Here is a 23,717-nt window from a genome sequence, read left to right as displayed (position 1 = left end):
TGAACATGTAAAATAAAATTTCAACCCCTTGTAAAAAAAAAAAACATTATTAATGTAAACACCTTACATTTTTGCCTTTTTGTATAATGGTTTTGAAATTCACACTCACAGGGACCACAGTTTGAGTCCTGGTTAGGGTCCCCCTCTAATGAACTACATTGATTTTAAGTTTTGTAGCCACATAATGAATGCTCGACTTGGACTGTTACCATTTAGGTGCAGGATACCTACAATACTATTGAACTCAAATTCTATAAAGACGAACAAGAGCTCAAGCATTAGAACATTTGAGGTGCTGGTACTCAGCTCAGCTCCGGTGAGCTCCTGTCCAAGTCGAGCACATAATCCAAAAGGAAGGCTACAGGTCATCTTTTTTCCTAAAATTACTGTTTGCGATTTACAAATGATTACTTTGATTAACCATGCTTCAACCCGAATCGAATACTACAAGGGCAAAGTGAATCATTTAAAATATTAAATTCATACGAATCACAATTTTAAATGTATTTAACCTTTATTTAACTAGGCAAGTCAGTTAAGAAATTATTATTTACCACGACCAAACCCTCCCCTACCCCGGACAAACCCGGACGACGCTGGGCTAATTGTGCGCCACCCTATGGGACTCCCAATCACGGCCGGATGTGATACAGCCTGGATTCGAAGCAGGGACTGTAGTGACGAGTTTAGCACTGAGATACAGTGCCTTAGACCGTTGCACCACTCGGGAGCCCAATTGTCCCGTCAAAAAAATGTTTGGGGATGAAATGTGAAACGGGGCATCCATTAAACAATAAATTAACGTTGTTAGGCCCAAGATTTAAATGTGTGTTGTATGACATAACCACCATTGCAGGTGGTGTTGTCAACCACTGACTCATATAACCTTGAGAAGATATACAATGCAAACAAACATTTCTATGACACTATATGATAATTACTGGTATAATAAGTCAAGTCTTTTACAATCTTATGATTGTAATTGACACTATTGAATAATTAAAAAGACAAGTTTGGGCCACATTCCATTTTAATGCAAGAAGGAACATTCAGTGTGTTCAATTTAGACTGTTCAAATGTCCAAATAGCAATTGTTTTTTGCTTGCTTATATATTTTGTAGGTTAACTATGTATTTTTATTTATGTTTTTGTAACTTTCTACAGAAGCCCAGAGGACATATGAATAAAAATACAATTCCCTCCTTATGCCGAGATCATGACTTATGTATTTATCTCATGATTTCTACATAACAAAAGTTGTTTTGTCGAGATCACCAAAAGTAGCACACATCATCCATTCATATGTGCAGATGCACGAAAACCACCATATCAAAGAGCCCTGTAGCTGCGTTGAAGGTAATGCGGGGCATTTAAGCCCTGAATGCTGCCTGACAGGCAGCGGCGTCGTCTCCCAGGCTGCGTGCCGCCCCGAAGACCACAGCCAATATCATGAAAGGAACAACGCAACTAACTAGGCTAGTCTTGTGAGCTAGCTAGCTAACAGGACTACCTAGCTAACTTGTTATATTGCATAACTGATGTGTATAATTATAAAAAGGTCAATTAATATAACATTTACAGTGAGTGGTGTCCATTCCTGACAGGCCGATCAGATTCAATTTCAGCCTTTGAATCTGATCAGCCTGTCAGGATTAGAGCTCACCCACTTTGTAAATGTAAATATTATCCATAAAACAAAGTGCCCCTTACAATACACATATCAGTTATGCAAGCTAACAACCAGCATAGATAACAAGACTACCTAGCTAACTCGCTCACAAGACTAGCCAAGTTAGCTGCGTTGTTGCTTGCATGCGATTGGCTGTGGTCTTTGATGTGGCATACAGCCTGGGAGACAGAGGTGCCCGTCAGGCATCGTTCAGGGCTTAAACGCACCATGAGGGCTTAGCTGCCACATGAGCTTTTAGCTCAAGGTAACATAGAATGTTATCAAGCTAAGTTATAAACGGATAATGAACTCAAAACATAAATGAAAGCACGAGGTTAGTATTAAATGTACCATCCCTTAGTGTAGCAATCAATAAAAACGTATGCGCTGATCCACTGTGGGCTCTGCCACCCCAGTCATACTGTTAATCAATACGTCTACTCCCATTTATATAGTTTCTCGTGATCTCAACAAAACAACTTGTGATCGACATGAGGGATTTCTTTTTAATATTCATATGTCCTCTGGACTTCTGTAACTATCCCCAGGCCTTTGCTATAAATAAGAAGATATTCTCAGTCAACTCACCTGGTAAAAAAAAATGTTTAAAGCATGTTTTCAAAAGGAGGAGCATTTAAAATGGCTTCTAGGCAAATACTTTTAGCTTATATTAAGGCCATTGTCTTCAGCGAAAGGCCATAATAATCTTTATACAAAATAGTTCTATCCAAAATAACATAATACAAGTTAAGGCAACCATAAAAAAAACGCTTTTTCTTTCAAAGTGGTTTTAAAACATCAAGTGATGTCTTACAGTCCGCTAAGAGCTAGTATAATACTTCAGTGTTATGTAATGATCTGAATGGTGATATATTAATACAATCAGAATTCAGCACATTAAAATCCCCACGAGAATACTGATTAACACTTGTGGACACAATTCCACAACAACAACTTAGGTTGAGCAATGACCATTTACACTAAGTGTACAAAACACTAGGAACATCCACTCTTTCCATGCTATGATCGCTTATTGATCACTTGTTTAATCCACTTCAAATCAGTGTAGATGAAGGGGAGGAGACAGGTTAAAGAAGGATTTTTAAGCCTTGAGACATGGATTGTGTATGTGTGCCATTCAGAGGGTGAATGGGCAAGACAAAATATTTAAGTGCCTTTGAACAGGGTATGGTAGTAGTGTGCCAAGAACTGCAACACTGCTGGGTTTTTCACACTCAACAGTTTCCCGTGTGTATCAAGAACGGTCCATCACTTAAAGGACATCCAGCCAACTTGACACAATTGTGGAAGTATTGGTGTCAACATGGGCCAGCATCCATGTGGAACACCTTGTAGAGTCCATACGCCAACAAATTGAGGCTATTCCGAGGGCAAAAGTGGGTGCAACTCAATATTAGGAAGGTGCTCCTAATGTTTTGTACCCTCAGTGTAGACAGTTATAAAGATAAGTTGTCAAAACTCAGAAAATGCATAATAGTTGTGATCCCTTATTCAACATTTACAATGTAATTAATACATTTGAACCCTTTACAGTGAATGCTGAAAGCCTAAAAAGTGCAGAATGTTTTAAAGACATTTTAGAGAAAATCAGTCTAAGGAATCCATAGCTAAGGAATCCATAACAGCAAAAAGATAGAAAACCAAAACCACATAAGTGCTCCATGTAATCTTGTTTTGAAATATCCAAGGATTCATACATTATGGCAACAGTTTATGGTCTAAAAACCCATCCTGTATATGGTCTAACTGTCAATAAGGCAACAATTGATTTACACCTGTAAATGTGTGATTCCTAAACACTCCAGCCCCGATGACGACAAGACAGATGATGGTGCAGGAGTCTCAGTACAAGCCGACTTCCTTCAGGTTGGCTTTAATGATGACGTCAGTGACAGAGTCAAAGACAAACTGCACGTTCTTAGTGTCAGTAGCACAAGTGAAATGGGTGTAGATCTCCTTTGTATCCTTACGCTTGTTCAAGTCCTCAAACTGACACTGAATGTAGGTTGACGCCTCTTTGAATACATTTGAACCTAGAGCAGAGGGGAATATGTTTTCAATATAATTTATGCAATTATTCTCACAAGGACATGCAATATATGTGTGACTTAATTAATACATTGCTTTGAGCAAACTAGTCATTTCCTACTATAGACTAAACTTGCTAAACTCAAATATCCTGCTTCAGCAAAGTGTGCCATGAAGCTCCTCCCATATTGCACAAGCTAATATTTCATAGAGGTATAACTCATTACTCAGACATCCCAAACAAGAATCCACTGTGTGCAAATGCACTGCAGTTACTATAATAATCCCACAGGAAATTGTGCTTTGTGCTGATTTATAGGATGCTGATTCCTAAATATCCACCTGTATATCTCTGAAATGTCAAAGACTGTATTAGTAGCCCTTTACACTCGTACACAAATGGAAAATGGAAGATTTTGGTACTGATAAGTGCCTTAAAATTGGTACGCAGTGGCTGCACAGTAACAGGCTAAACATGACGTCAGAACTCAGACTGTGCTTCACAGTGCTGTATAGGTTGACTGACAGCCGTTGTGAACTTGAGCACCGTTGTGATTCATAATGGACCGTTTTTGGGTTGCATAAACAACAGTAATTGTGTGATGGCGGGGATGCAGGGATGTGTTCCAAATAAAAACTACAAGTGTGCTTGCTCTAGTTCCTCAACTGCATAGCTAGGATATCTAAAAAGAAAAAACACCTTAGTTGAAGACTCTTCTTTGAGTCATAAAAGTTATTTTGAAAATCAAATGTTACTTGTCACATGCACCGAATCCAACAAGTGTAGACCTTACAGTGAAATTCTTACTTACAAGCCTTTAACCAACAATGTACTTAAGAAAAATGGGTGGTAAGTAAAAAAAAAAATAGTATAAAAAAATAAAATATAAGTATAAAATATTTAATGAGCAGCAGTAAATTAGCAATAGCGAGGCTATATAAAGGGGGAACCGGTACAGAGTCAATGTGCGGGGGCACCAGTTAGTCGGGGTAATTGAGGTAATACAGTTGAAGTCGGAAGTTTACATTCACTTAGGTTGGTGTCAATAAAACTCGTTTTTTCAACCACTCCAAAGTTCTTGTTAACAAACTATAGTTTTTGGCAAGTCGGTTAGGACATCTACTTTGTGATTGACACGTCATTTTTCCTCATTTTTCCTACAATTGTTTACAGACAGATTATTTCACTTATAATTCAATGTATCACAATTCCAGTGGGTCAGAAGTTCACATACAAGTTGACTTGTCAGAAAATGATGTCATGGCTTTAGAAGATTCTGAAAGGCTTAATTGACATAATTTGAGGTGTACCTGTGGATGCATTTCAAGGCCTACCTTCAAACTCAGTGCCTCTGATTGAATTGTGACTCTACTTTGTCTCTATACTGACGCTTAGCTTGTTTGTTTGATTGCCTTGCGGATGGAATAGCTACACTGTTTGTATTCGGTCATGTTTCCGGTCACCTTGCCCTGGTTAAAAGCAGTTTCAGTTTCGCGCGAATGCTGCCATCAATCCACGGTTTCTGGTTTGAGAATGTTTTAATCGTTGCTGTGGGTATAACATTGTCAATGCACTTTCTAATGAACTCGCTCACCGAATCAGCGTATTCATCAATGTTGTTGTTGGACGCAATGCGGAACATATCCCAATCCACGTGATCGAAGCAGTCTTGAAGCGTGGATTCAGATTGATCGGACCAACGTTGAACAGACCTGAGCGCGGGAGCTTCTTGTTTTAGTCTCTGTCTGTAGGCTGGACGCAACAAATGGAGTCGTGGTCAGCTTTTCCGAAAGGAGGGCGCGGGAGGACCTTATATGCGTCGCGGAAGTTAGAATAACAATGATCCAGGGTTTTACCAGCTCTGGTTGCGCAATCGATATGCTGATAGAATTTAGGGAGTCTTGTTTTCAGATTAGCCTTGATAAAATCCCCAGCTACAATGAATGCAGCCTAAGGATGTGTGGTTTCCAGTTTACATAGTGTCAAATAAAGTTTGTTAAGGGTCATCAATGTGTCTGCTTGGGGGGAATATATACAGCTATGATTATAATCTAAGAGAATTCCCTTGGTAGATAATGCGGTTGACATTTGATTGTGAGGAATTCTAAGTCAGGTGAACAGAAGGACTTGATTTCCTGTATATTGTTATGATCACACCACGTCTCGTTAATCATAAGGCATACCAGAAAGATGCTTGTTTCTGTCGGCGCGATGCGTGAAGAAACCAGCTGGCTGCACCGACTCAGATAGGGTCTCTCGAGTGAGCCATGTTTCCGTGAAGCAAAGAACGTTAGTCTTAGATGTCTCTCTGGAATGCTACCCTTGCTCAGATTTCATCAACCTTGTGGTCAAGAGACTGGACATTGGCGAGTAGTATGCTAGGGAGAGGTGCGCGATGTGCCCGTCTCCGGGGCCTGACCAGAAGACCGCTTCGTTTGCCCCCTTTACGACGTCGTTGTTTTGGGTCGCCGGCTGGGATCCGATCTATTGTCCTAGGCAAAAAGCAGAACACAGGATCCGCTTCGGGGAAGCCACGGACACGGCCCGCTACCAAAACATGCGGACTCTCTTTCACTGCAACCGACGTGAGTAAAATATTTAAACGTGTTAACCCTCACAAGGCTGCAGCCTCAGACGGCATCCCCAGCCACGTCCTGAGAGCACGCGCAAACCAGCTGGCTGGTGTGTTTACGGACATATTCAATCAATCCTTATCCCAGTCTGCTGTTCCCACATGCTTCAAGAGGGCCACCATTGTTCCTGTTCCAAAGAAAGCTAAGGTAACTGAGCTAAATTACTACCGCCCCGTAGCACTCACTTCCATCATCATGAAGTGCTTTGAGAGACTAGTCAAGGACCATATCACCTCCACCCTACCTGACACCCTAGACCCACTCCAATTTGCTTACCGCCCCAATAGGTCCACAGACGACGCCATCGCAACCACACTGCCCTAACCCATCTGGACAAGAGGAATACCTACGTGAGAATGCTGTTCATCGACTCCAGCTCACCATTTAACACCAAATTACCCTCCAAACTCGTCATCAAGCTCGAGACCCTGGGTCTCGACCCCGCCCTGTGCAACTAGGTACTGGACTTCCTGACGGGCCGCCCCCAGGTGGTGAGGGTAGGTAACAACATCTCCACCCCGCTGATCCTCAACACTGCGGCCCCACAAGGGTGCGTTCTGAGCCCTCTCCTGTACTCCCTGTTCTCCCACGACTGTGTGGCCATGCACGCCTCCAACTCAAATCAAGTTTGTGGACGACACTACAGTGGTAGGCTTGATTACCAACAACGACGAGACGGCATACAGGGAGGAGGTGAGGGCCCTCGGAGTGTGGCGTCAGGAAAATAACCTCACACTCAACGTCAACAAAACAAAGGAGATGATAGTGGACTTCAGGAAACAGCAGAGGGAGCACCCCCCTATCCACATCGACGGGACAGTAGAGGTTTGTAAGTGAAGTTCCTCGGCGTACACATCACGGACAAACTGAATTGGTCCACCCACACAGGCAGCGTGGTGAAGAAGGCGCAGCAGCGCCTCTTCAACCTCGGGATGCTGAAGAAATTCGGCTTGTCCAAAAGGCACTCACAAACTTCTACAGATGCACAATCGAGAGCATCCTGTCGGGCTGTATCACCGCCTGGTACAGCAACTGCTCCGCCCTCAACCGTAAGGCTCTCCAGAGGGTAGTGAGGTCTGCACAACGCATCACCAGGGGCAAACTACCTGCCCTCCAGGACACCTACACCACCCGATGTCACAGGAAGGGCATAAAGATCATCAAGGACAACAACCACCCGAGCCACTGCCTGTTCACCCCGCTATCATCCAGAAGGCGAGGTCAGTACAGGTGCATCAAAGCAGGGACTGAGAGACTGAAAAACAGCATCTCACTCAAGGCCATCAGACTGTTAAACAGCCACCACTTACATCGAGTGGCTGCTGCCAACATACTGACTCAACTCCAGCCACTTTAATAAGGGAATTGATGTATCAATTCAAAATGTATCACTAGCCACTTTAAACTATGCCACTTTGTTTACATACCCTACATTACTCATCTCATATGTATATACTGTACTCGATACCATCTACTGCATCTGGCCTATGCCGTGCTGTACAAGCACTCATAAATATATCTTTATAAACATATTCTTTATCCCCTTACACTTGTGTGGATAAGGTAGTAGTTGTGGAATTGTTAGGTTACTCGTTGGTTATTACTGCATTGTCGGAACTAGAAGCACAAGCAATTCGCTACACTCGCATTAACATCTGCTAACCATGTGTATGTGACAAATAAAGTTTGATTTGAAATCAAAAGAAAATCAGCCAAGATCTCAGAAAACAAATTGTAGACCTCCACAAGTCTGGTTCATCCTTGGGAGCAATTTCCAAACACCTAAAGGTACCAAGTTCATCTGTACAAACAATAGTATGCAAGTATAAACACCATGGGATCAAGCAGCCGTCATACTGCTCAGTAAGAAAACGCATTCTGTTCCCTAGAGATGAACGTACTTTGGTACAAAAAGTGCAAATCAATCCCAGAACAACAGCAAAGGACCTTGTGAAGATGCTAGAGGAAACAGGTACAAAAGTATCTATATCCACAGCAAAACTAGTCCTATATCGACATAAAGTCAAAGGCCGCTCAGCAAGGAAGAAGCCACTGCTGCAAACCAGCCATAAAAAAGCCAGACTACGGTTTCCAACTGCACATGGGAACAAATATTGTACTTTTTGGAGAAATGTCCTCTGGTATGTTGAAACAAAAATAGAACTGTTTGGCCATAATGATCGTTATGTTTGGGGGGGGAAAAGGGGGAGGCTTGCAAGCCGAAGAACACCATCCCAACCGTGAAGCACGGGGGTGGCAGCATCATGTTGTGTGGGTGCTTTGCTGCAGGAGGGACTGGTGCACTTCACAAAATAGATGGCATCATGAAGAGGTAAAAATGATGTGGCTATATTGAAGCAACAGTCAGTTACAGCTTGGTCACAAATGGGTCTTCCAAATGGACAATGACCCCAAGCATACTTCCAAAGTTGTGACAAAATGGCTTAAGGACAACAAAGTCAAGGTATAGGAGTGGCCATCAAAGTCCTGACCTCAATCCTATAGAAAATGTGTGGGCAGAACTGAAAAAGCATTGTCGAGCAAGGAGGCCTACAAACCTGACTCCCGTTACACCAGCTCTGTCAGGAGGAATGGGACAACATTTACCCAACATATTGTGGGAAACATGTGGAATGCTCCCCAAAACGTTTGACCCAAGGCCATGCTGCCAAATACTAATTGAGTGTATGTAAACTTCTGACCCACTGGGAATGTGATGAGCGAAATAAAAAACTCTGAAATAAATAATTCTCTATTCTGATATTTTACATTCTTAAAATAAAGTGGTGACCTAACTGACCTAAGACAGGGAATTTTTACTAGGAGTAAATGTCAGGAATTGTGAAAAACTGAGTTTAAATGTATTTGACTAAGGTGTATGTAAACTTCTGACTAACTCTACCGACATGTACAAACAGTTGATGTGAATATGCATAGATAATAAACAGGGAGTTGCATCAGTGTAAAAGAGGGGGGTGCAATGCAAATAGTCTGGGTAGCCATTTGATTAGCTGTTCAGGAGTCTTCTGGCTTGGGGTAGAAGCTGTTAAGAAGCATTTTGTAAATAGACTTGGCGCTCCGGTACCGCTTGCCGTGCGGTAGCAGAGAGAACAGTCCATGACTAGGGTGGCTGGAGTCTTTGGAAATTTTTAGGGCCTCCCTCTGACACCGCCTGGTACAGAGGTCCTGGATGGCAGGAAGCTTAGCCCCAGTGACGTACTGGGCCGTACGCATTCCCCTCTGTAGTGCATTGCAGTCGGAGCCCGAGCAGTTGCCATACCAGGCAGTGATGCAACCAGTTAGGATGCTCTTGATGGAGCAGCTGTAGAACCTTTTGAGGATTTGAGGACCCATGCCAAATTTCTTTAGTTTCCCGAGGGGGAAAAGGCTTTGTCGTGCCCTCTTCACAACGGTCTTGGCGTGCTTGGACCAAGATAGCTTGTTGATGTGGACACCAAGGTACTTGAAGTGCTCAACCTGCTCCACTACAGCCCCGTTAATGAGAATCGGGGCATGCTCGGGTCCTCCTTTTCCTGTAGTCCACAATTATCTCCTTTGTCTTGATCACCTTGAGAGAGGTTGTTGTCCTGGCACCACACGGCCAGGTCTCTGACCTCCTCTCTATAAGCTGTCTCGTCGTCGTCAGTGATCAGGTCTACCACTGCTGTGTCATCGGCAAACTTAATGCTGGTGTTGGGAGTTGTGCCTGGCCATGCAGTCATGAGTAAACATGGAATACAGGAGGGAACTGAGCACTCACCCCTGAGGGGCCCCCATGTTGAGGATCAGCGTGGTGGATGTGTTGTTACCTACCCTTACCACCTGGGGGCAGCCCGGTGTTTAGTCCCAGGGTGTTAAGCTTTGTGATGAGCTTTGAGGGCACTATGGTGTTGAATTCTGAGCTGTAGTCAAAGAACAGCATTCTCACATAGGTGTTCCTTTTGACCAGGTGGGAAAGAGCAGTGTAGAGTGCAATAGAGATTGCGGCACCTGTAGATCTGTTGGGGCGGTATGCTAGTTGGAGTGGGTCTAGGATTTCTGGGATGATGGTGTTGATGTGAGCTATGACCAGCCTTTCAAAGCACTCATGGCTACAGACATGAGTGCTACGGGTAGATAGTCATTTAGGCAGGTTACCTTAGTGATCTTCGGCACAAGGACTATGGTGGTCTGCTTGAAACATGTTGGAATTACAGACTCAGACAGGTAGAGGTTGAAAATATCAGTGAAGACACTTGCCAGTTGGTCAGCGCATGCTCGGAGTACACATCCTGGTAATCCATCAGGCCTTGTGAATGTTGACGTGTTTGAAGGTCTTACTCACGTCGTCCAGAACAGCTGATGTGCTCATGCATGTTTCAGTGTTACTTGCCACAAAGCGAGCATAGAAGTCATTTAGCTTGTCTGGTAGGCTCGTGTCACTGGGAAGCTCGCGGCTGTGCTTCCCTTTGTAATCTAATAGTTTGCAAGCCCTGACACACCCGACGAGAGTCGGAACCGGTGTCGTTTGATTCGATCTTAGTCCTGTATTTATGCTTTGACTGCTTGATGGTTCGTCGAAGGGCATAGCGGGATTTCTTATAAGCTTCCTGGTTCGAGTCCTGCTCCTGGAAAGCGGCAGATCTACCCTTTAGTTCAGTGTGGATGTTGCCTGTAATCCATGGATTCTGGTATGTACGTACAGTCACTGTGGGGACAATGTCATCGATGCCCTTATTGACAAAGCCAGTGAATGATGTGGTGTACTCCTCAATGCCATCGGAAGAATCCAGGAACCTATTCCAGTCTGTGCTAGCAAAATAGTCCTGTAGCTTAGCATCTGCTTCATCTGACCACTTTTTTTATTGACCGAGTCACTAGTGCTTCAGCTTTTGCTTGTAAGCAAGAACCTGGAGGATAGAATTATGGTCAGATTTGCCAAATGGAGGGCGAGGGAGAGCTTTGTATGCATCCCTGTGTGTTCAGTAAAGGTGGTCTAGAGTTTTTTCCCCTCTGGTTGCACATTTAACATGCTGGTAGAAATTAGGTAAAACGGATATAAAAGTTTCCCTGCGTTAAATTCCCTGGCCACTAGGAGCGCCGCCTCTGGATAAGCATTTCCTGTTAGCTTATGGCCGTATACAGCTCATTGAGTGCAATCTTAGTGCCAGCATCGGTTTGTGGTGGTACATAGACAGCTACGAAGAATATAGATAAACTCTAGGTAGATAGTGTGGTCTACAGCTGATGAGATACTCTACCTCAGGTGAGCAAAACCGAGACTTCCTTAGATATCATGCACCAGCTGTTGTTTACAAATATACATAGACCGTCACCACCTGCCTTAGAGGTTGCGGTTCTATCCTGCCGATACAGTGTATAACCCGCCAGCTGTATGTTATTCATGTCGTCTTTCAGCCACAACTCGAATTACTTAACTGTGCACACTCTGGAGAGTTGTGTGGCCACTTGGAGATACCAGTTAGTCCTCTCACTCAAACAATCATATTTTTGTTTTGTGTTGCATCTACCCCACATTTTCCAGGAATATTCTTATCATGTTACTGAATGTACCCAGAGTATTTTCAGATTTCTTATCCACAAATGTGGCGAAAAGTACAGAAAATGTATAACGCACATCAAATCAACAGCGGCTTGTTAGAATTCAGTCTTGTGTCAGGTGAACTGTTGTGTCCCTACCTTTAGTCTAATATTTTTTCCATAATCTACAAACTGTTTCCTTTCAATTGTTTAAATGGTTGTGCATAGGCTTTTCATATTTCTTCTGTAAGAAACATTTAAATGTATCCCTATCCATACAGGCCAATTCCAATGAGTGTAAAGAGTTAAAGATGTACCGGAGTACTCTGGGTAGCAGATAGTGAGGGGGCTCTTCTGGATCTTGTCCTCAAACAGATCCTTCTTGTTGAGAAAGAGGATGACTGAGGTGCCCGTGAACCACTTGTTGTTGCAGATGGAGTCAAACAGCTTCATGCTCTCATGCATACGGTTCTGTGGAGAGATGAGCAGTGTTAGGGTCAGCGTGTGGGCAATCACTTTTGATAAAGAGTATCATGTCATTACCACAGGACTATAGATCTAGAGTTTATGCCCTGACCCACTCACCATCTCCTCATCCTCAGCCAACACCAGGTCATAGTCACTGAGCGCAACACAGAAGATGATGGCTGTGACTCCCTCGAAGCAGTGGATCCACTTCTTCCTCTCGGACCTCTGACCCCCCACATCAAACATCCTGCAGCCACGGAGATTCAGACAGAGATAAATAACATGAGGAATTGAGAGAAGAGAGGACATTAAAAAAGGGAATGAGTGGGAGAGAGAAAGACAACACTTTTACAGTAAATTGTAGTCACTAGGGTGTTGTACAGACAGCTTTGCGATTTTCTACATTAGTGAATCACTAACTGTAGGGACAATGGTCCTCAGGTATTATTAGTGTAAGTCGGCGCACGGAGTGCTGTGTTAACAGCTTACTGACTTGAAGTAGAGGTCCTTGAATGTGAAGTGTGTCTCCACAATGCCGGTGGTCTTGACTCTGGTGCGCAGGACATCCTGCTGCGTGGGCACGTAGTTCTGCTGGGATATCCTGTCCAGGTCATTCAGGTAACTGAAGAGGAAGAAAAGGAAACTGACTTAACATAAATTACTTACATACACTACTAGTTATGTAATAGAAGTTCTGGTTTTGGATCAACCATGGATGTGAACAACAATGCAAGTGAACAAATTAAGCCAATATGGGAGGAATACAAAGTAAACAAAGAAAACTATACCCAAAACAAACTCAGAGTAATCATATGGGCAATTCTCACAAAACTGACACTTGACCCAAAAGAAATTGACAAAATATTTTCCACCATAATTCCACTTGGATCACTAAGATTAGGATCTTTATGTATCTATTTCATAATCATTGTTATGTTTATTGCACATATATTATGCATTTTACCACAACTTCCACAACTACCCTAGCAAGAATTATCATTAAGTTCAAAAAGGTAAAACAAATCCCTTTCTAATAAGTTTTAACAACGCTAACTTAATGAAAAGGCCTGAGTTAAACATGACACTTAACATGTACTTAGTAATTTCTCATAACACAACCTTTCCTGAATATTGTTTTTTTGGTAATAATTACTTGTGTTATTTTTATGTACACATATTTAGATAAAATAACAAAAAGGCACACTATCAGACTAAGCAAAAATTACAAAACGCAAACATTTTATTTGTCCTAATATTTCCCAAATATTGGTGCATTACAGAAAAGCAGGTTTGGGAGAATGCGTGTTTGGTTAATGAGTGTTTCCTAGTTTACCATTCAAAAACTGTACTGAGCTCTATTAGAGATTCAGTATTCCAAAACATCAAACTTTCATTTGTCAATCCAAAATTACTTGCATAAACCATTATTTTAGGATAAGTAACTGTAATTACGTGCATGTATTTTCAGAAAGTATTCACACCCCTTGTCTTTTTCCACATTTTGTTGTGTTACAAACTGGGATGAAAATGAATTTAATTGTATTTTTAAAAATTGTTTACACCAAATACTCTAATGTCAAAGTGGAAGAAAAAAAAATCTAACATTTGTAAAATAAAACACGAACACAGTGCATTTGAAAAGTATTCATTACATTTACATTTAAGTCATTTAGCAGACGCTCTTATCCAGAGCGACTTACAAATTGGTGCATTCACCTTATGACATCCAGTGGAACAGCCACTTTACAATAGTGCATCTAAATCTTTTAAGGGGGGTGAGAAGGATTACTTTATCCTATCCTAGGTATTCCTTAAAGATTCAGACCCCTTAACTATTTCCACTGTTACATTACAGCCTTATTCTAAAATTAATTTTTTTAAATAAATAAAAATCATTAATTTACACACAATACCACATAATGACAAAGAAAAACAGGTTTTTAGAAAAATGTTGAAATGTATTAAATAACTGAAATATGACATTTACATAACTATTCAGAGCCTTTACTAAGCAATTACAGCCTTGAGTATGATGCTACAAGCTTGGCACACCTGTATTTGGGGAGTTTCTCCAGTTATTCTCTGCAGATCCTCTGAAGCTCTGTCAGGTTGGATGGGGAGCGGTGCTGCACAGCTATTTTCAAGTCTCTCCAGAGATGTTCGATCAGGTTAATTTCCTGGATCTGGCTGGGCCACTCAAGTACATTCAGAGACGTCCCGAAGCCTCTCCTGCGTTGTCTTGGCTGTATGCTTAGGGTTGTTGTCCTGTTGGAAGGTAAACCTTCACCCCAGTCTGAGGTCCTAAGCACTGGAGCAGGTTTTCGTCAAGGATATCTGTACTTTGCTCCATTCATCTTTCCCTAGATCCTGACTAGAATCCCAGTCCCTGCTGCTAAAGAAAATCCCCACAGCATGATGCTGCCACCACCATGCTTCACCGTAGGGATGGTGCCAGGTTTCCTCCAGGTGTGACGCTTGGTATTCCGGCCAAAGAGTTCAATCTTGGTTTCATCAGACCAGACAATCTTGTTTCTCATGGTCAGAGCCCTTTAGGTGCGTGCAGAAATGTTTTGGTACGCTTCCCCAGATCCGTTGACACAATCCTGTCTCGTAGCTCTACGGACACTTCCTTCGACTTCATGGCTTGGTTTTTGTTCCGACATGCACGGTCAACTGTGGGACCTTATAATAGACAGGTGTGTGCCTTTCCAAATCAATATAAGTTGTAGAAACATCAAGGATAATCAATGGAAACAGGATGCATCTGAGCGCAATGTCAAATATCACAGAAAAGGGTCTGAATACTTAAGTAAATAAGGTATCTCTGTTCATTTTTAATAGAGATTTCTAGAAACCTGTTTTTGCTTTGTCATTATGGGGTATTGTATGTGGGTGGATATTTTTTTGTTTTTTTTAAATCACACATTTTAGAATAAGGCTGTAACGTAACTAAATGTGGAAAAAGTCAAGGGGTCTGAACACTTGCGAAAGGAACTATCTTGATAAGAAAGTATTCAACCCCCTGAGTCAATACTTGCTAGAATCACCGTTGGCAGTGATTACAGCTGTGATTCTTTCTGGGTAAGTCTCTAAGAGGTTTCCACACCTGGATTGGGCAACATTTGCCCATTATTCTTTTCAAAATTATTCAAGCTCTGTCAAATTGGTTGTTTTCATCATTGTGAGACAAGCATTTTTCAGGTCTTGCTATGGATTTCAAGAAGATTTAAGTCATTGTAACTCTGCCACTCAGTAACATTCACTGTCTTCTTGGTAAGCAACTTCAGTGTAGATATGGCCTTGTGTTTTAGACTATTGTCCTGCTGAAAGGTGAATTCATCTCCCAGTTTCCCAATTTTTCAGTTTTTGATTTGTTAAAAAAAAGTTTGAAATATCCAATAAATGTCATTCCACTTCATAATTGTGTCCCACTTGTTGTTGATTCTTCAAAAAAAATACAGTTTTATATCTTCATGTTTGAAGCCTGAAATGTGGCAAAAGGTCACAAAGTTCAAGGGGGCCGAATACTTTCGCAAGGCACTGTATATCTATATATTACACACAGTACCAGTCAAAAGCTTAGACACACCTACTCATTCAATGGTTTTTCTTTATTTTTTACACATTTTCTACATTATAGAATAGTGAAGACATCAACGCTATAAAATAACACATTTGTGACAAGGTAGGGGTGGTAATAGTCCAAGTCCATATTATGGCAAGAACAGCTCAAGACTGCGTGAGTCAGGTCTTCATGGTCGAATTGCTGCAACAACAAAAAAAACTACTAAACGACACCAATAAGAAGAAGAGATCTGCTTGGGCCAAGAAACATGAAAAACAGACATTAGACCAGTGGAAATCTGTCCTTTGGTCTGAGGAGTCCAAATTTGAGATTTTTGGTTCCAAAAAAGCTGATTGAAAGAATGCCAAGAGTGTGCATAGCTGTCATCAAGGCCAAGGGTGGCTACTTAGAAGCATCTCAAAAATAAAATGTATTTTGATTTGTTTAACACTTTTTTTGCTTACTACATGATTCCATATGTGTTCGTTCAAGGTTGATGTCTTCACTATTACTCTACAATGTTGAAAATAGTAAAAAGAAAAGAAAAACCCTTGAATGAGTAGGTGTCCAAACTTTGACTGGTACTGTATATAAAAGCAAAAAAATATGCATGTGCTGCCATCATTTCTATGTGTGTGTAACAGTATAACTTTAGACCGTCCCCTCGCCCATACCCGGGCACGAACCAGGGACCCTCTGCACACATCAACAACAGTCACCCTCGAAGCATCGTTACCCATCGCTCCACAAAAGCCGCGGCCCTTGCAGAGCAAGGGGAACTACTACTTCAAGGTCTCAGAGCAAGTGACGTCACCGATTGAAACACTATTTAGCGCGCACCACCGATAACTAAGCTAGCGTTTCACATCCGTTACATGTGCTGATGCTGACCTTCTACAGGTGTAGTAGACCTTACAGTGAAATGCTTACTTACAGGCTCTAACCAACAATGACATTTAAGGAAAAAATAAAAAGGTATTAGGTGAACAATAGATAAGTAAAGAAATACGAAAAAATAAACAGTAAAAAGAGGGAAAAATAACAGTAGCGAGGCTATATACAGGCACCGGTTAGTCGGGCTAATTGAGCAGAGAGTAGCAGTAGCGTAAAAGAGGGGTTGGTGGGTGGTGGGGCACAATGCAGATAGTCTGGGTAGTCAATGTGCGGGGTCACCAGTTAGTTGGGCTAATTGGAGGTAGTACGTACATGAATGTATGGTTAAAGTGACTATGCATATATGATAAACATAGGGTAGCAGCAGCGTAAAGGGGGTTGGGGGGGAGGGACAATGCAAATAGTCTGGGTAGCCATCTTAGTAGAAGTTCAGGAGTCTTATGACTTGGGGGTAAAAGCTGTTGAGAAGCTTTTTGGTCCTAGACTTGGTGCTCCGGTATGGCTTGCCATGCGGTAGTAGAGAGAACAGTCTGACTGAGGTGGCTGGGGTCTTTGACCATTTTTAGGGCCTTCCTCTGACACCATCTGGTGTAGAGGTCCTGGATGGCAGGCAGATTATCCAAAGTGATGTACCTGCCGTACGCATTACCCTCTGGTCGGAGGCCAAGCAGTTGCTGCCAAACCAGGCAGTGATGCAACCCATCAGGATGCTCTCGATGTTGCAGCTGTAGAACTTTTGAGGATCTGAGGACCCATGCCAAATCTTTTTAGTTTCCTCAGGGGGAATAGCCTTTGTCTTCACAACTGTCTTGATGTGTTTGGATTAAGAGAACTTGTTGGTGATGTGGACACCAAGGAACTTGAATCAAGGATGTGTTGTTAACTACCCTTACCACCTAGATGCGGTCTGTCAGGAAGTCCAGGATCCAGTTGGTGTTTAGTCCCAGGATCTTTGACTTAGTGATGAGCTTTGAGGGCACTATGGTGTTGAACACGGAGCTGTAGTCAATGAATAGTAGGTGTTCCTTTTGTCCAGGTGGGAAAGGGCAGTGTGGAGTGCAATAGAGATTGCATCATCTGTGGATCTGTTTGGGAAGTATGCAAATTGGAGTGAGTGGGTCTAGGGTTTCTGGGATAATGATGTTAATGTGAGCCATTACCAGCCTTTCAAAGTACTCCATGGCTACGGACATGAGTGCTACGGGTTGCCTTAGTGTTCTACAATTTAGGCAGGTTACCTTAGTGTTCTACATCTTGCTTGTTTCAGCAAGGAGCAACAAAGTTTAGTCACGTTGTTAGAGTCCACGTTACCGCAGAAACGGACTCAACCACACGAATGCCCGGCCACCCTCTTTTCAGTCAGCTGTTCGTAAAAATAAATAAAAAAATAATCTAAATTATACTTAACACTAGATCTGCTAAAGCAGTCATTGACTGCTTATTAATTAAATTAAATCACTCAGTCAAGCCTCCGTCCTTCACTTTTCCTAAATAACACACTGCCATTGTTAGAATCATAATATCACATACATAACTGGAGCTATAACAAGTTTTCGGAGGGCATGTAATTTGTTTTATGGTCTTCCCCCCCATTGACCCTCCTCCTCCACCCATTCTCCCAACATTGGAAGAACAAGCTACGGGCCGATTATCAGCACAAAATGTCGTCACAGAGAGCAGCCCATACAGCTCAAGCAAAAACATCAGCAAATCATGTAACATGATCGCTTCAGAGAGATCATGCATTACCTCCGTTTTGATGACACAGAAACGAGAAATCTGAAAACAGACACATTTGCCATGGTATCTGACGTTTGTACAGAACAGCATTGCAAACCAGGAGAGAAGATCCCTGTTGATGAACAATTGTTCACAACAAAGGTTTGTTGCTTTGCGCAATACATTGCGAATATACCAGACAAGTTTGGAATTAAGTTTTGGTTTGACGTGGACACCAAGTACATGCCGAACGGCTTTCTTAGAATAAGGCCGTAACGTAACAAAAATGTGGAAAAAGTCCAGGGGTACTTTCGGAATGCACTGTATATTAAATGCATTTATTACACTGTGATGACTGCTCGTTAGCCTCGATTCTAACACCAGCGATTCAATTAAACAGTTCTGGCGTTTATTTTTTCATTACGGTCTTCATCCATAATACAGTCATTGTGCCAGCCTTACTCTTTACACACCCACACATTGTAATAGTGTATTGTTGTATTGTACATTTTATAATGTATATTTGAAGTAATGGAGCAATGTACATACTGTATGTATAATGCAATGTCTAGTTTGATGTACTATTTTATTTATGATGTAAGCTATTGTTTAATTCCTGTTTGGACCCCAGGAAGATTAGCTGCTGCCTTGTCAGCAGCTAATGGGGAATCTAATAAATACTCAATCTGTAGCCTGTTGATAGTACAGTAAAAAAAAATGAAAAGCAAGCTCCCAACAGAGGCAGTGGAAAACAGAAAAACATTTCAATGTATACGAAATTAGTCCAGGCCGCAGCCTCCTGATTAACATGTCACATAAGAACTTAGGGAGAAGTGTAATGAACTTGTACCTATTTCCAATGATTTTCTAGAACTCAAATATTATTTTCAGATCAGGCTTTCCCTAACCTTGGATGAATTACAGTCATTTGGATTACAGTCTCGCTTCTCATGTTTGAGGATAACCAATATTCCTCCAATCAGTCATAATGGTTCTCTAGTCGTTATAATATTTGATTCAAGTTGTGTTAGAGCAGAGATTTGTAATGCTCTTACTATGAGGCAGAGTCGTTAAGCTGGTATTCTCTAGACCTGCCAAAGCAGATCTGGACCCCTCCGTCCTGCCATAACCTCTTGATGACCCCAGCCAGTTCAGGGGTCATGACCCCTTCCTCTGCAGAGCTGGCCAAGGCAAAAAGCTGGCGGGCATCATCCTGGAGACACAGCAAAACAAATAAAACCACAGTTACCAACAGGAAACAACAACGCTCGTCTATCGTGGAAACACAGTATGACAATAGAAAAACGTCAATCCCAAATAGGGTTGGGCGGAATCCAGTTTTCCATACTGTGCCTGCGCTGTCCTGGGATATATGGTATTACTGGTAGTGCACACAGGGGGTGCTATCCCCCCCACAAAAATCATAATTTACCAGAATGCTAACAAGTACTAAGGAATCCCCATAGTGGATGCTTGGTAAATGCTAACAAGCTCATAGAAACATTTACTACCAAGAAAACCCAGTATCTCAAAGCCTCTCAAAACATAGTTTGCAGCACGCACAAAATAAATATTAAACAGCAGGGATCTTAATCCAGGAGGGGATTGTCTCTGCTGCAGCTACCAAGAAGCTTGAGCTTGCAAGCTAACATTAGCCACTTAGCTAAACCCAACTTGGGACAATTTATTTGGCACAATTTGATAGTTAACTTAATAGTTATACGATATATAGCTGGGAAACAACAGTAGTGAATTTCATACAATTGCAACTTGATCACCTCACTTAAGTAGCACTACCAGAGTGACAGTACCCTTGTGAAACATCCATTTTACTAGTTGTGTTTCTTTGTAAACAAACACATGTGACTGGCTCAAACATGTCTTGTGAAACTAGTACCAGTAAGCTTAATAATGAAAAATAATCTAACAGGCAAAATGATTAACACGGTCTGCTTTATTCATTACCTAGTACACAAGTTGACAGAAGGTATTTATTTAACAAAGTACTAATACTCAAATGTATATACATTTTTTTTTACTGATGGTATTTCAAAATACACCGGGATACTGTCTACCCGACTCCCAAATCAACATGTTCGGTGCAGTCAGGTTTCAAGTGATTTACTTCACATGCTGACCATACATGTTGTTCCTAGACTGTTGTCCTCTGCTACCGCATGGTAAGCGGTACCAATGCCCCAAGTTTAGAACAAACAGGATCCTGAAAAGCTTCTACCCCAAAGCCATAAGACTGCTAAATAGTTAGCCAAATAGCTACCCGGACAATCAGCATTGAGCCTTTTTTGCACTCATTTTTTTGACTCATCACATACACTGCTGCTACTGTTTACCATCTGTCATTATATGCCTAGTACACACACACACACACACACACACACACACACATACATACTTCGATTACCTCGTACCCCTGCATATCGACTTGGTACTGGTACTCATTTTATATAGCCATTACTCACTGTGTATGTATTATTACATGTTTTACTTTTCTATTGTTTCTCTCTGCATTGTTTGGAAGGGCCTGTAAGTAAGCATTTCAGTGTTAGTCCATGCCTAATTTTTTTACGAAGCATGTGATGAATACAATTTGGAAAAAAATGTCACTGCAACCAGTAGATCATTCTGTACACTGTTCTTGTGAAATATGTACTTCCTTGTAGTCATAACAACATAAATAGAAACACTTACTATGGCATTTTACAAGGAAACAATAGTAAATTAGTCTAACATAATCTACTAAACTAATTAAGAGCACTGGAATGTAAAATAATCTTCAAGCTGACTCACTGATCGTGCTGTGTCCCCAAAGTCTATGCCCAGCCTGCCCATAGCTCTGATGATGGCGATGATGGACTGGATGGTGTTGCTGTAAACCACCACTCTGTACTGGCTGCACTCCTCCTGTGTGTACCCGTCCTCATGGATAATTCTGGGGGCAGGAAGAGAAGGTTAACATGCGCATCTTACTGGTGCTTGCGGTCAACATCTAATCTAGGCCTCGTGACATAGATAACATCATATCGCAAAGGCTCATAGCTGATACAGCACTTCACATGGGTTCCTAAAATCGGTCAAAAGGTGTAAACAGAATGCTAGTTTCTTATTTTCTTTTGGGTGTGCACAAAACATTTGAAACATGTACTCACTTCATCTGCTTTACAATTGTGCTTTTCCCAGACTCTCCAGCACCTTGAAGTGGAATGTTTAAAGGCAAAGAAAACAGACATAAGATCAGGAGAAGTTTCAAATCCTTAGCTCTACTAAATGTGTAGAGATACAACAACAAACATGCACAGTCAGAGCTCAGAACCAGCTGATTCCATCTGTGACAGTTCTACAACCCCCTACTGTTTTGGGGCCTTTGCACCTGCCCTGAGAATATAGGGGAAAACATCAGGCTACATCATAAGCATGAACGCTAAAGTGTTTTTTTTATGCAGTCTGTGGAAGACTGAATTGTAATGACAGCTTTCATTTGATTAAAGTAGGTTCCACCATAACCATTGCCAGGTAGCATCTATGAACAGGGTAGGCTCATGACTGCTTTAGCGCCTATTGACCATGGTATCTTCTGACTGGGGGTGTTTTGTTAAGAGCCCAGACGCTTGCTCTAAACATTAACACTTGCGGTATGTTTTTGGAAACATAAGGAGCATATTTTTAAAATTAGCGAGACGCTTGCTCTAAACATTAACACTTGCAGTATGTTTTTGGAAACATAAGGAGCATATTTTTTTTTATTCGCGAGAAATCATTTTCAAAACAGGAAAAAAAGTTTAAAACAATGTGTTCCCACACGGCCATATCACATCTCTTGTTTATGAAAGCCATAGGTGGCAACCTGCGATAATTATCTCAAACAAATGTGTGCAAGGGGGGGGTATTTTTTTAAGAGTATTTCTCGCTGATATGAACGATAAGGGGCAACGCGTTTGTCTCGAAAACCGATTTGAAAGCGATGATTGACTTTTCAACATGTTAAAAAACATAGGGTCGGAATTGTAGTTCACACGGACCCAAATGTGGCCGAATGTAACCTCAAACCCTAAATACAGAAGAGTTTTCGAAAGCTAGTCATGAGCCATACATAACAGTAATTCGATCAGTTAGACAGACACCCTCTCCAGATCTCATATAATTGATATACTAGCTGCGAATGTCAGTCACATATGAACACTCACCTAGAAGCAACAGTTTGACTTCACTTGATGCCTTTTCGCCAGCTTCTCTCAGATTCCGATCAATATTTTTACTCCTCTCCATGGCAGCTTTATCTTCGGCACTTAGTGTACAACCCATTTTGATCCCAGCAGGTAAAACCTATGAAAATGTCTCTTATAATCTACCTGGCTTTTGACAAGCCGACCAAATGGAAAAAAACGAAGGTGTTCAGTAAAAAGAAAGAATGTCATCCCTAATTCTACAAAATTGTATTGCTGTGTCTTTCAAGCGCTTGACGCAGAATTCTGTCAACTACGACACATTTTCAAACGAAATGTGTGCTACGACGAGCATGAGAAAAAAGGAAGGGAGAAAGGCGTTGGCCGGGAAACTAGCACGTTAACCATACAAATATTTGTTAGCTTTTTCTATGCACATGGAGGAAGCCGAATACTTTTGATAGAAGAGCAAGAAATTCATACGAAGAAATTAAGTAGTTAACATTAGTTACAACATTAACTTAATTGGCTAGCTAGAAACTTCACTTTATAACATTTACTACCTGTATGTTCTTTCCGCGTTGCGTTGGCTGTGTAACAATTGAGCTAGAGAGCTGAGTTATAACTTCACTAAAAATAAATAGCTACAATCTAAACACCCTTGACAGTGACTCAAAATACTCACACACTTCTAAATACTATTGTCTGTTAACTGTTCAAACTTGTCTGGTCCTATAATAACGCAGAAGAGCAAAATATGTTTACTTTCAGAGCCACGTGACGCGGAAATTGAGGAAAATAATTGCCGGGCTAATGGGAAATGAAGTTAATATCTATCAGTAATTGATTATAGTGATTCTCAATCAGGGGGTCTAGGAGAATTTCGAGTTTTCAGTCAAATAACTGTAGTATATACTATAGTAATTAGTGTAGTGTTTTTGCAGACTGTACTATACTGTAGTATTTACTGTAGTGTTTTTTGTGGACTGTAGTATTTACTGTAGTGTTTTTGAGCACT

General features: G+C 41.5%; 1 protein-coding gene across 3 annotated transcripts; it reads right to left on the bottom strand.

The window, feature by feature from the left end:
• Positions 1-1,012: 1,012 nt before the first annotated feature.
• On the bottom strand, positions 1,013-23,467 carry LOC118388549 (guanine nucleotide-binding protein G(i) subunit alpha-3-like). Of its 3 annotated transcripts, none has more exons than XM_035777740.2 (9): positions 23,263-23,467; positions 22,721-22,885; positions 21,686-21,728; positions 21,327-21,468; positions 19,574-19,731; positions 12,834-12,962; positions 12,458-12,587; positions 12,190-12,343; positions 1,013-3,723 (listed from the first exon to the last, which is right to left on the bottom strand). In XM_035777740.2, the coding sequence occupies exons 2-9, from the start codon at positions 22,836-22,838 to the stop codon at positions 3,533-3,535; spliced, it is 1,065 nt and encodes a 354-aa protein (XP_035633633.1). In that variant the 5' UTR covers positions 22,839-22,885; positions 23,263-23,467; the 3' UTR covers positions 1,013-3,532. The 3 variants fall into 3 exon arrangements, with proteins under 3 accessions (XP_035633633.1, XP_035633632.1, XP_052382853.1); XM_035777739.2 differs by having other exon boundaries at positions 22,721-22,889; positions 23,263-23,466; XM_052526893.1 differs by lacking the exon at positions 23,263-23,467 and having other exon boundaries at positions 22,721-23,252.
• Positions 23,468-23,717: the final 250 nt, after the last annotated feature.

The sequence above is a fragment of the Oncorhynchus keta genome, chromosome 10 (genome assembly GCF_023373465.1).
Source record: "Oncorhynchus keta strain PuntledgeMale-10-30-2019 chromosome 10, Oket_V2, whole genome shotgun sequence".
In the NCBI taxonomy this organism is placed as follows: Eukaryota; Metazoa; Chordata; class Actinopteri; order Salmoniformes; family Salmonidae; genus Oncorhynchus; species Oncorhynchus keta.
This window is presented reverse-complemented; position numbering and strand designations above follow the sequence as displayed.

What these genes read in the sequence shown, in the direction of transcription:
- LOC118388549 (XM_035777740.2), bottom strand. Translation starts at nt 22,838, where the DNA reads ATGGGTTGTACACTAAGTGCCGAAGATAAAGCTGCCATGGAGAGGAGT. An exon ending in AGTCAAACTGTTGCTTCTAG is followed by an intron (nt 21,729 to 22,720) that starts GTGAGTGTTCAT and finishes TTCCACTTCAAG; the next exon opens with GTGCTGGAGAGTCTGGGAAA. An exon ending in ACAATTGTAAAGCAGATGAA is followed by an intron (nt 21,469 to 21,685) that starts GTGAGTACATGT and finishes TCCTGCCCCCAG; the next exon opens with AATTATCCATGAGGACGGGT.